The 12,801-nt window shown below is 41.0% G+C and overlaps 1 protein-coding gene across 5 annotated transcripts in view; it reads left to right on the top strand.

Moving 5' to 3' along the window:
* Window positions 1-12,801, top strand: part of GBF1 (golgi brefeldin A resistant guanine nucleotide exchange factor 1) — a 109,968-nt gene that overhangs the window by 63,925 nt on the left and 33,242 nt on the right. For all 5 annotated transcript variants that reach the window (XM_056352282.1, XM_056352279.1, XM_056352277.1 and 2 more), the window contains 5 exons: window positions 769-900; window positions 6,045-6,163; window positions 6,772-6,880; window positions 7,242-7,302; window positions 8,954-9,008. In XM_056352282.1, coding sequence (XP_056208257.1) covers window positions 769-900; window positions 6,045-6,163; window positions 6,772-6,880; window positions 7,242-7,302; window positions 8,954-9,008 — 476 coding nt within the window. The remainder of the gene's footprint in view (window positions 1-768; window positions 901-6,044; window positions 6,164-6,771; window positions 6,881-7,241; window positions 7,303-8,953; window positions 9,009-12,801) is intronic.

Genomic DNA, 12,801 nt, shown 5'->3' on the forward strand with positions numbered 1-12,801 from the left:
TGTTCTTTCTCCAGCTCAACAGCTCACTGCATCTGCCTTCTTGTATTGCCGCTTTAGAGAGGAAACTTGCTGTCCAAAGCAGCCAGTGAAGAGTAGCCTTTTTTTCTTTGGTTAAGAGGCTAGTACAGGTACTTTGAGAACAAGACTGGAGAGTTTTAAAATTTGTTTATTTTGTGGGTTTTTCCTGTCCTTGCCAAGCAAACTTCTAATGTTGCAGAAATGCAGTTTATATTCAGGCAAAGAGCTGCAAGAGATCCAAGTAATCTGGTACATTTGTACTGTGCATGTACTTAGCATGAGGCTATATGTGTACTAGGATGTTACAGAAGTGGCAGAAGGTGGGGCAGGGTTTATATAGTTCATGTGATCACACAATTCCAGGAGTACTAGGAAAATGCAACTGTATCTGCCAATTAATTAAAGCATGAATTTAGGCAGCAATGGCTTTGTGGTGTTCACAGAGTGTTCTTACAATAGGATTTGTTTTAGAACGCTCCAGAAGGCTGTTTTGAAGATCATAAGAAAGTGAACTTCAGAAACCGTTGCTTTTAAAAAATACATATGTATACATGTGTGTATGTGTGTCTATGTATATATATGTATGTATATTTATTTTAAAAGCAATGCTGACCTTCCCACCAGCTTTCTGAAACTAAGCTATGGCAGGTCTCTTTCCTCTGAGATTAAGCTTGCTGTAGATTCTAAAAGAGTAAATGAATCCTAATGAATCAAGTCTGATTTAATGTCTCTTTATTTTTATTTTAACAGAGCTATCTGAAATTGAACCCAACGTCTTTCTTCGGCCTTTCTTGGAAGTAATCCGTTCTGAAGACACTACAGGCCCCATAACTGGATTGGCCCTCACCTCTGTGAATAAATTCCTCTCATATGCACTAATAGGTATGTGATGTGGCTTCCTGGGATTTACCAAAATGCCAGCCAAATGCATCTCCTTGAGATGTGCCTTTGGCAGGATACATGCTTTCAGTCTTAACAAGGAGATTGGGGAAATAAGAAAATTGTCATTAATGCTGGGGAAATTGGCATCTGCAGTTTCTTAATATAATAAGATATTAAAAGAAAGGCCTGGTGGTCTTTCATGGATCTACAGCAATGGCTGGATTTTCCAAAGAAAAATGGAGCCAAAGCTTCTAGTCTACCCTGACTGCTGCGTGTGCTTATGGCCCACTGCAGTGGTCCCCAGCTGCTTTTCAGTGCAGTTTGGGCAAAAGGGCCAGGGAGGGGAGAATACCAGCTTGGGTTACAATGTTGTCATATACATAAACACAGTGGAATTTATTGAGTTTTGGGGACTAATACTTCCACTGTAGAGCGAGGATGTATTTTGCCCAGCCCCAGACCCTATCCAATGGTGTGCCAGTAGTGTACACTTCTCGTAGTTGTCATGGAAGAGACAGTTTTACCACTGCCCAGACTTTCAGATGTGTGCGTTCTCCTTTCTATTTTTGAAAGACTAATAATGTGCATGTGGTAAGTTCCCATGGCTCAGCTGGCTTGTAGCAACTCATTAGCTGGCTTTCCGTCTGCCTTTGGTGGGTCATCCTGTTGTTAATGGTGCTTGATTTTTTTCTGTGTAAATTCTGTTAGTACTTTCTGATCATACTTGTGTGAATTACAAAAGTTGTTTGTCTGAGTTTGTTTATACGTAGTCTTACTTGGAGAACATTATTCTACGTGTCTGCTTTCCCCCAGGTTCAGATTTCTCACTTCATTTTCCCCTTTACGTTGAAAGTGGCACTGTTGTTTTAAATATTTTGTTCTTTAGAGTTAGCATGAAGGAAGTTGGAGAAAGAAAGGGCTTGATGTAGATGCTGACCACTTTTGTGGGAAAGACCCAAAATTAAAATGAGCAAAAATGGAGACTTGCAGGAAAATGGATTTTAGGAGTTTGTTGAAAAATTAGAGTATAAAGACATCAATTAGTGGGCAGTATTGGATATAATTAAGTGAAAGAAAATAACTAAAATAGTGCAATATTGATGTCACTTCATAGAACAATAAAGAAATCTTAATAAATAAGCCTGTGAAACATTTCCCTCTGGAGCACTAAGCACTAGTTTAGAATATGTTACTTTAAACATAGAATGAGAGGTGGAGGACTCGTCTGGGCTTTTATGATCTGGGTGGGATCAGAACATCAGGCTGGTATCGCATTTCCAGGCAAATGTCTTCAGAGGCAACTGACTACAAATATTTGACTTGAGACAAAAATGGGAACAAATGTGGTTAAGAGTTTGTAGCCATTCTCTAGCTACTTGTTATTTGGAATATTAATTAGGCCATTCAGCAAGGGCACATCCCTGTGACTGTTGATGAGCTTGTCTTTGTAGCAGACAGTGGAACAGACCTCTGCCTGGCTTTTGTTGCAGAGTAGAACCTGTAATCTAAGACCTCCGGTGCTGCTTCAGGTGACATTCACAGCGGCCTTATCCTTTGTGCTGCTCCAGATACCAGTGAGGCTGGGATTAGTGGTGCTGGCTGAACATCTGGCTAGGGTTGTGTTGTTAAATTAAAGCTTTTTGGTCATATATTTCTCTTTTAATGTAAGACTAAAGGTAGTCTAAAGACTGTTTGCCTAAAGATAGGAAAAGCTTAAAACCATCCTTAATATACAAATCCATTTCAAACTGTACAGAACAAGAAGGAAAGACTCTGGCACAACCACAGTGGGAAAATTTCAGTGTGGCTGGTATTTGTGGTGCATTTTAGGGCTGCGTAATTGACAGGTGAAACCACCACTTTTTTCAAAAGTGTCATTAGCTGTGTCCTGTGAGTGGATGCCTTTTGCTGTACGTGCTGGGTTGAAAACCAGTGGGCAGTGAAAGGACCAAACACTCCTCTGTAACTATCTTTGTTTAAAATGGCTTCCTTTTCCTATTTCCAAAGCATTTAATCGCTAATCCTCGTGCCTTCTCACTGTTTTTCTTAATGTGTCACATGTTAGCAGGTGGTTATCTGTCTGCTTTTCAGGCCAGTATTGCTGAGGGGTATGTTTTAAAACCAGTTAAAAAAGAGTAATTCTTGAGTAGCTTTTGAGACTTCTGTTCTCCAGTAGTCTGAGTTGCAAAGATCTGTTCTGAAATTGTTACATGTAGCAGTTCACTAATGGCACAGTGTGCAGTCACAGCTCAGTTAAAGTGACTTGATATCCATCACACTTGTGTTTTAGTACGAATAGTTAGCCTTACAGAGCTCCTCCTCTGCTCTGAAATAAGTACTGCTGTTTCAAAAGTTAGTCACTAAATTACATAGTAATTTTTAAAGTATGAGAAAACTGTGTGACAATACTAAACTCCGTTGATTTTCATCGCTCAGATTAGTTATCTCCTTACTTAGCAGTTTTGCGCTAGCCATCTAGCTGTCAGCCTTTTTGATGAGCTCAAGCCTTAGCTATAGGAAGACTAATGGCTGAATTTCAGAATTTTATTTTTTGTGTTTTCCTCAGAAAAGGTATGTGCTTTTCTTATTATCACCATGTACCCACAGCAGCTTCTGGCTCTGTTTCTAAAGTTAATTTTCCCTGGTGTTTCTGAAAATGACATTATCTGTAAGTGAGTAGCTGTTGCTCAGCTTCCAGCGAGGGGACTTGCTGTTTGGGGAGTGTTAAAGTTCCCTGCTCTACCTCTTCTGTCTCCTTGGTGATTTATTTTAGTTCCATTAAAGGTGTTACTGGGCAGGCTTCTGGCCTTCTTGGATTTCCCTGATGGTTGAGCACTTGGATTTTCTGCTTTCGGATTGTTCTTTTGTCTGCCTGTTGTGAAAGTACACCCCATATGAAATGTGTATGCCTAGATGGGGTATCCATGTCTTTGTATTGTAGGTGGCAATTGTCAAACTGATCATTTGCTTTACACAAACTTATTTTTGTTAGTGATTCTGAGCAGGCATTGACAAATCTTTCTGTACTGTTTTCTCACAAGGGAACAAGGAAGCGGGTTGATCTTTTCTGTATCTTGTTTCTGCAAAGTAGAAGTATCTGTGCTTTTAATTGAACTCAAGAGACTTTCTAAATTGACCTGAATTTGTAGAGCTGTTCCAGGGAGCCAGAACTGAAGTAGTCAGCCATGATGTCTGCTGGGAGAGAGGTGTGTTTATTAGTGTTGAAGGTAGGGGCTGGAACAGCAAAGCGGTAGTTATAGATCTGTTAGAAGCATATATACAACTTGCTTGCATTTCCTTTTCACACAGACTGTTTATCCATAACTATGACTAAACGTATACCTAAACCTAGAGCAGCGCACATCTACTGGGAGAGGTGACAGTGAAGTGAATCTGTCTGTTCTGCCCGTGGGAGCCTTTTCTGCAGCAAGTGGCTTTTTCCTTTCGATGCCTGCTTAACTGCTTTCCACTGTAGTTGTGGAGGTTGGTTAACAGTAATGCTAATGTGGATGCTGGCATTGTAACACCACTGGTCTTCGCCTGCTTTAATTGAGGCGATTTAGAATGATCCTGCATCACCACTGGTGGTTTAAGCTATTATTTCCATTTGTGAATAAGAGTGCGCGGGGCACCAACATACGGCTGACTTTATTGCCTCTGGTAGAAGAGTGGTGGCTTCTAACTGGATTATAAGCCATTATTGTAGGTACACAGCGAACTGTCTTTGACAGCCAAGCCTCTTACCTAATGCTTCCCAGTATCAGAGTTTAGTATCCTGTTGAGTGCTGCTGCTGAAGCAGGTAAAAAATGACCGATGGTTCTTAGAACAGACTCCTTGATAGCTCAGTGAGGTTTGACTGGCAATCCAGGAGAGGAACTCCCTCTCAACTATGTAAGAGTTTTTGTGTGTTTGTGGATGTGTGACACAATTATGTCAAAAGTAGGCAAGCTCTGTTCTTAATAGGGATGTGTAAGAGATGGCAAAGTGCTGTCCCTGTGCAGACTTATGGGATTCTGAGGTACGCTGATGTAATTTCAGTTTTGTGCAACTATGAGAAGTTTCTTATCCTGCAGCCCTTCAGTATCCCTGCAGCATGGTGGAGGCTGCTCTCCTTGGTCCACTAGAAGGGCAGCTTTCTTAAATGCCGAGGGCTTAGCCCCTGCTAGGCATGAACACAACTGGAGTCAAAGATGGAGTTCGCAAAGCTTCTCTGCAGAGTGTACAAGGTCTTGCTTGGTTCCTCTTTAAGCTTCATTCTTGCTGGAGTTCAAGAGGCCCCGTTGCCAATTAATGAGGTATTAGCTAGTGTTTAGGTTGTCTCCTTTCTTTCCTAATGACTGTTTAGGTAGGAAGGTAACAAGATTCTTGCCCAGTGTCGTATTGTTTAAGTGAGAATGAAATCAAAGCCGGAGGCAGCTTTTCTGAAGCCACTGTAATATGGCACAAGATACGGTTACTAGCAACAATCGTGTCCTAAACATTCTCTCAACTGCACTATTGTTTGTAGCTACAAAAGACTGAAATGGAGAGAAGGAGCCTTGATGAATGATTGAAGTGAGAGGCCTGCAACTCTGATACTCAAACTGTGATTGTGTCTGTCGACTGTTTTCTCTGGGGAAAGCTACTGGTCCATTCCTTCCCCAGCTCTTATTCCTTGGGAGGGATGTAGAACAAGAGACAATTTTTCCTTCGCAATCTAGTGGAACCTGTTTGGCATTTTCTCCTCATGGGAGTAAATTTGAGGTTCCTTGTGTTTAAGAGCTGTTTTCTCTTGTTCCCAAGGAGGAACTGAATGCATTTATCAGCTGATTGTGCTGTATTGCAGGGGGTGGGGCAGGAGTCTTACAAATTAACATCTAAAAACCTACAGAGCCAGTAACAACTGAATTGCAATTCTTTTCTTTGTTAGGTTACATGTTTTTGCAAATGTAGATAGACTCTTGATAACAAGTCTTTCTGAAAGCTCCTGGATTTAGAAACTGTAACTAGGAGGTGAGTTTCGCTCTTTTAGGGTCAGCTCACTCCTAGTCACATAAATTGAGGAAGCAGATGGCAACAGAGTATCTCTGTGTAGATGTCTCCCCACAGAGGTGGTAGGCTGTAGGTAGCTTTCCCTGTCATATGTTTTTATTCTGTTACTCAGATCCCAGCCATGAGGGCACAGCAGAGGGGATGGAGAACATGGCAGATGCAGTCACGCATGCCCGATTTGTGGGCACGGATCATGCGAGCGATGAGGTTGTCTTGATGAAAATCCTACAGGTAAGCAGAGAGAAATGGTAATTACCATAATGGTCATTGCCCGGTGTGGAACATATCCTGTTACGTGGAGATGAAGAGGAGGGAGCAGTGGTTTGACTCTGTAGCAGCTTAGTGACAGACTTTATTTTTAAACAGATGGCTTATATACTGTGGTAAAAGCTTTTCCAAATGAAAATAATTAAAAGCTTAAATGAAATGCTTTTTAATTTAAGGGCTTGATAATGTGGTGTTGCTAATAATCCTACCTTGTGCATGGTCTGTGTTAGTGATGGGTAAATTATACAGAGCTCTCAAACTTACTTCTGAGAAAAATTCATTGTAGAGACAAACCTATAAACTAGAAACCTCTTTGGTCTATGTACTTTTGAGCAGATACCTAGTTAGTGAATTTAAATACAGGGTAGCTTATCAGGCCTCTTTGGGAAGTAGGTCATGAGATCATTATTGTCTCCTACTCTGCTTCTTGAGCACAGCATTCAGTTTGAAAGGGCTCCTGGAAGACCCTAAGGTTTTCTGCTCACAGCAGTTCTCCTTGAGGAAGCCAGCCTTCTCTTGGAAATGCATGCAAGTGTCATTGTACTATGGGATGTGTGTGCTGTTCTTTGCAGGTTCTGAGGACCTTGCTGCTCACTCCAGTGGGAGCCCACCTCACCAATGAATCTGTGTGTGAGATCATGCAGTCCTGTTTCCGCATATGCTTTGAAATGAGGCTCAGTGGTAGGTTTGTTCATACTTCTGCAGTGAAGAAATGATCCGGTTTCCTGAGCATTAACTAGTTCTGTTGTAGAACATGCAGCCATGGAAAGCTGCTGAACTTTATTTGTGTTACTGTGTCTTTCTACAAGTTATGGAAAATTCGTTAGAAGTTCACTGTACAACTTTTGACTGCTTTTTCCCCAGCTTTGTGGCGCCACCTTGTGATTTATGCCCATTTGCAGTAATGCGGTGTTGGAGCTGGTTTTAATAAATTTGCCGTAATCTCTGTAAACAAGGCTCGGAGGGGAGTCTGCTTGAAGAATCCTCTTGATAATATCACACTGAGTAATGACACCTGTGTTATTTGTTTTTGTCTTCGCAGAGTTATTGAGAAAATCTGCAGAGCACACTCTGGTCGACATGGTGCAGCTGCTCTTCACAAGGTAAACCTGCTTGTGTTTGCCTCAGCATTGCTGAGATGGCCCTCTAAGGACAGAAAGATTCCACACTTCCACTTAAGAGCCCTCAGAAAAATCATCCAAAATGGTCATTATTTAGAGGTGGAAGGGGATGAAGGATTTGGCACTTTTCTCTTGGGCTGACCCTGTCAGACTGCAGGGAGACAGAGGTAGGGAAGGTTGAGTGTCCTTTGAGTGGAGATGGACAGCCAGGTAATGAAGAGCTTTAGGATAGGGAACCAGTTTGAGAGCAGAGAATGCAAACTTCACTCAAAAAAACCACAAAACCACCTCTAAAAATTATAGCTCTCTTCAGGAAAGAGAATATAAATGGTATTGGATAGCCACATGTTGATTTCAAGCTGAGAGCTTTGACCTCACATATCAATGAGAACTGTTGAGATCATATGTCTTGGACAAATGTTCTGCCCTTTTCAGCACCCTTCAGAGTAATTAAGATTACTCAAGTAAGTTGTTTAACTTCAAAATTGTTTCTCCAGATATGAAAGTAATCATAGACTTTCTCAGGGTAGTGTAAAAAGGAAATGTGCAGATAGAGAAATATGTTTAGTAGGAAAGGATTGTAGTAAAACTGACAGCTTGTGAAACACAACTCTTGTAAAGTATTTCTTGTTTCCCATTGTCACCTTCAGTTCCAGCAGGATCTCAGTTTTTTCCTCCTCTGTGTGATGAATGTGGGGCAGAGTCAGAATCAATGTCTCCAAAAAGGAGAGATCACGTTACTTTTTCTCCAAATGCATATGCGAATTTTGCTTAGTGCTTATTCATTCCTTACTGTGTATCCTCTCCTCTGTCCTTCTTGATGAGACTTGGAAACACCACCGCCACCATCTGTGCTGTGGACATTGGGATGGAGAAGCAAGGCAAAGACAGAAACTGTAGGGGTGGTTTGGCCATCTTGCTTTCCAGAAAAAGAAACGGCCAAAGCTGTGCTGCAAGGCTTTTATCCTTTCAGCAAGCAGATAGAACTGTAGTAAAGGAACGGAAGAGAGAGCAGGGTGTGTGGAGTCGTAGAGCTGTACGGATTTGTCATTTGGTAGCACAGGCATGAGCAGTCTACTTCCTTTACTTCTGAGACAGGGACTGTTTAGCTCAAACCGTTCAGCTTAAACTGAGATCCAATGTGCACCATAATTATGTTTTCATGATACAGAATAGAGGATAACTGCTGGGGTTTCCACAAAGTTAATGAAAAGAGTTGCCATGACTAGTAATAACATGTACGCTGCAAGAGTCCTGATGTGGTTGACACTCTGGCTCAGCAGCTGTTTTCAGCAGCATCAGAGAAACCTGTTTTGAACCAATGTAATTAGTCTGCCACTGAAAACATACACTGAAAGAAAAGAAATTGTACTTACATGACCATTAACAAAGAAAATCAATATGGCAAAACTGCCATTAACGGTAATAGCATGCAAAGCACCTCTCATCTGTATTTGGGTGTTTTTTTCACAGATTTTGGCAGGAAAAGAAACTAAGAGCATCTCTTTTTGCAGAGAAAACCTAATTCTGTTTTTCTAGTATCTGTAGCATGACTGAAAAGACAAGTCTACTTTTTCCTCTTTTTGTTAACTTAAGAAAGCTTATGTATTTTGGCTGCTTCTTTGTCTTCCAGGTTGCCTCAGTTTAAAGAAGAGCCTAAAAGCTACATGGGAACGAACATGAAGAAGGTAAGACTCAGCACTGTGTTGGCTGTTTTGCTCTTGTCTTGGGCTTGCACTTATCTCTATATTGTTTGTTTTCACAGTTGTGTTTCTTCATTCCTGCAAGTCCCTAGTTCACTGAAAGAGCATGTTTAACTGCATAAATGGACATAGCTTCATTAATTCTGTGGGATTAAGCCCACATAGTCCAGTAGTGAATCTTGTTAATGATACTGCTGCCTAAGTGAGCCGGTCTGAAGTCTGGGAACAGCCATCAGCTGCTGTGGGCTAGAAAACCCCAGCAAGTTAATGGGACCTGATGGTGATATCGTCTGATCATTTGCTGTCTTCTGCTCTCTCTCCAGCTTCTTTCTTCTCTTCCTTCATTTGCTACGTCTGATACTGAGCTCTCGGGATGTGTTTGTCCAGTTTTCCCTATGCAGAATGGGAACTTTTTGAGGCTGGTGAAACAGCATGAAAGCATTATGAAATTGGGCTATTGTAGAAAAAGCTTTGGTGTCTTCTAGAAGGGGCAGCATTCTGTAGGAAAAACCTTACTTCACATGGGCAGTGCCATCTCTGTTGGTAGCCAAATCAAAGTACACTGTTCTTTTTCTTCCTTTTTTTTTTAACTGCACAGTTTCCTGAGGGTGGAAGGTTCGGGTTTGTTCAACAGCACCATCTCCCTCTATACAGTGGGTTTGTAGCAGCTGGATTCAGTATGACGAATACCATAAATGTGACCTTACATGATTATTAATGTAATTATTTCTTAGGTGGAGGGAGGTCCACTTGAGGAACTCTCTCTGTATTTATATACTTATATATATATATTCTTTATACTCCATATAAAGAATTTCAGTAAAGATACAGCATTCTACTGTTAAGAGCAACAGGATGGGAAAAGAATACTAGAGAAGAAATAACCACTTTTGAACTTACACTGAAAATACTGTTTATAGTGTTATAACTTCCACTCTGTATTTTTAATGAGTTGAGGAAAGTTGCAACATTGGGTAAATGTACATTTCAGAGCCAGTGTCTTGAGAGACTGAATGCTTACTTTTAGAAATCTAAAACTAGCTTGGGGCTTTACTTCTTGTGTAGTAACCTAATGACTCCTTGTTTCCCTTGCTGTGGGAGAGAAGTGGCAAGATTTGTGATGATGGTAGGCTGGTCTAAGGAAAGCTAAAAGAGATCAGGTTAATATACTGCAGTTATCAGAATTTGTCAGGGTCAGTGTACAGAATGTGTAAAGTGGAAGTGAATTTGAATTTAGGAAGGCTACCCTTATCAAGCGATGGCTGCTCCCAGCTTGGTTGAGTGTTGCTCTCTCTTGTGTCTGATCTGTGCAGTTACCTTGTACTGTCCCTTTGCTGTGCATGCCAGGAGTCTGTCCTGCAGCCTTGCACTCTGCCAGGTTATTCTGCTCTTTGGGTTTATTTTGCTTTGTTTAAACCATGCATTTACCTATCTTTCACAGATTTCTTCATGTCTCCTCAACAAACTGGAGCTAAGTAGTGGGGAACAGCCCAAAGCCCTGAACCAATTAGAGAGGGTATTGCTCTTTAAGAACCTGAAGGTCTCTCTCTCCCTTCTCCCTTCTTACTTTACTCTCCTCTTTCTTCTCTTGTGGACACCACCTGAGAGATAGTTAATTGTGTGCAGCAAACCTCCCTCCACTCATTTGACACAGCATGGCTTTTGGGGGCAATGCATGCAGCGTTTGCTTTGCGCTGTTGTGGCTGCAGCTGGGCGGGCTTGGGAGGGAGAGACCCTCGTTTTACTGCAGCGTTCAGTGTCTTGGTGAGTCCCACCTAAGACGCCATTGTGGCATCCTCTGAAGAAAGCAGTGGGGAGGGCAGTGGCAAGGTTTGAGTCCTCTATGACAGTGAAAAAATGAAAAGAAACATAAAAAATATAGATTGCTCTCTGAAGGCTCAAGTGTTGTGTGTCCTAGCTGTCGATCTTTGTTATGGAAGTAGCAGCATACCTGAGGAGTCTCCTGACCCAGCATGCCTTAAACAGCTTTACTCAAAGGCGAATCTCCAAGTTTTGTTGCTTGGTACAGGGCCACAGAGTTCAATGTTCTCTAAAACCTTTTTGAAAGGAGGCTGCTGTATGTTTTCAGCATCTTTGGCCATGTTTCTACTGAAAGTAAATATGGTTCCCAGCACAGTATTTGTTAATGAGGGATTAGTGGAGCCAAACTGAATTGTGAAATTTGTTAGTCCCTGCTAGTTCCCCTAGAAAATACTTCTAAACTAGTACTGTAGGCCTGCACATCATTGGTTGTGGACCGATCATAGAAACCCTGAGAAAGCAACTTAGGTGGGACCCTTCTCAGTTTTCTGTGTTGGTTCATAAACTTAATGTAGCTTTAGTTCTTGTCTGCCATTAATGCTATTTGGTTGAAAAGGGGCTGAACAGAACATTTAGAGATGCATTTGCCATTCTTTTGTCCTGTGTCTGTGGTCAGGAGAGTTTGGAAGGACAGTGGCCGAAGACTTGCAGAGTTATGCAGTTACACAGAAGACAACTAAGAATTGTTTACTTTAGCAGTAGAAAGTGGTGCTGTTAAACATTGGATTCTGCGGTGGGAGTCAGGAGGAACCTAAATCTGAGTTGTCACAGATTCTGGGGGCGGATTATGTTCATAGTTGCCTAAGATGCATAATAATGTTTCACCAGATAAACTGAGTTGTTGCAGTACAGGCAGGTAGGTAAGTGAGAGATGACTGGACTGCATCGGTGTCTCCAGGACTTGGATCGTGGACTGCGTTCTCTCTGCATGCTTTTGTGTCTTGAACGCTACTTGGTGTGCTGACCAGTTCCGTGCTGCATCTAGAATGAGCTCATGTTTTAGTATAATCACTTTAGTTACTAATCATTGGCCCCTGCCCTTTTCTCTTGAGGCTTACAGTATCTTATGGAAAAACAAACGAGTACAGGTAAGGTGGCTTGTAGAAAAATGAGATCTCATGGACCCTTTAAAAAGAATCTTGCAGTAGTACATTTTTCTTCAATTTCCTGGACCTTAGCTGGAGTTTTATTGTTAAAACCTCATCTATCACAGGAAGCATTTAGAGTCTTGTAATTTTTTTTTCTTCTACAATTTTGTCTACACCTGTCTTTATGCAAAGGTAACTCAGATAAATGGGACAGAATCTGTACTGAGTTCCAAGATGAACGAACAGTAGCTCTGAGCTCCCTCTCTGATTTCTAAAGAATGGGTTTTAAGTACTAACTTCAAGTGCTTTTGCTGTGGGAAGTACAAGCTTAATATAATCTGAAGGACATTGATGATTGGAAGGCTAACGCAACTATAATATCACTGAGCATTGGAGAGGGAAGGAGAGTTTTAGATTATGTTTAAAATTCAGGATATTTTAATGATCTATTAAATGCTATTTACCTGCAGCATTTAGTCAAGAAGGCAACCTTAGGTTTAAAGTTATCAGCCTGTTAACATGTAGCCAAGCTTTCTAGCAAAATCGGGAAATGCCTTGGTATTGAAGATAAAAAGAAACATTAGAAATAGTTCCTTTAGTCAAAAGACAAACTGTGCAAGTTTTTTACATTTTTTTACTAACATAAAATACAAGAAGTCGTGCAATTCTTACCTTTTAATTCAATACAAAATACAGAACGAAAAATGTTACTTTGCTGTCCTTTGATACATGTATTGTTTTAGAATTCCCAAACTCAGAGTTTGTTTGTTAAAGCAACATATAGACCCTTGATACCGGTGAAACATTTCTATTAAGCATTTCAGTTTGCTTCTGCAATATTTTTTTTAAGCTATGCAATTGTCATTGTA

The sequence above is a fragment of the Falco biarmicus genome, chromosome 9 (genome assembly GCF_023638135.1).
Source record: "Falco biarmicus isolate bFalBia1 chromosome 9, bFalBia1.pri, whole genome shotgun sequence".
In the NCBI taxonomy this organism is placed as follows: domain Eukaryota; kingdom Metazoa; phylum Chordata; class Aves; order Falconiformes; family Falconidae; genus Falco; species Falco biarmicus.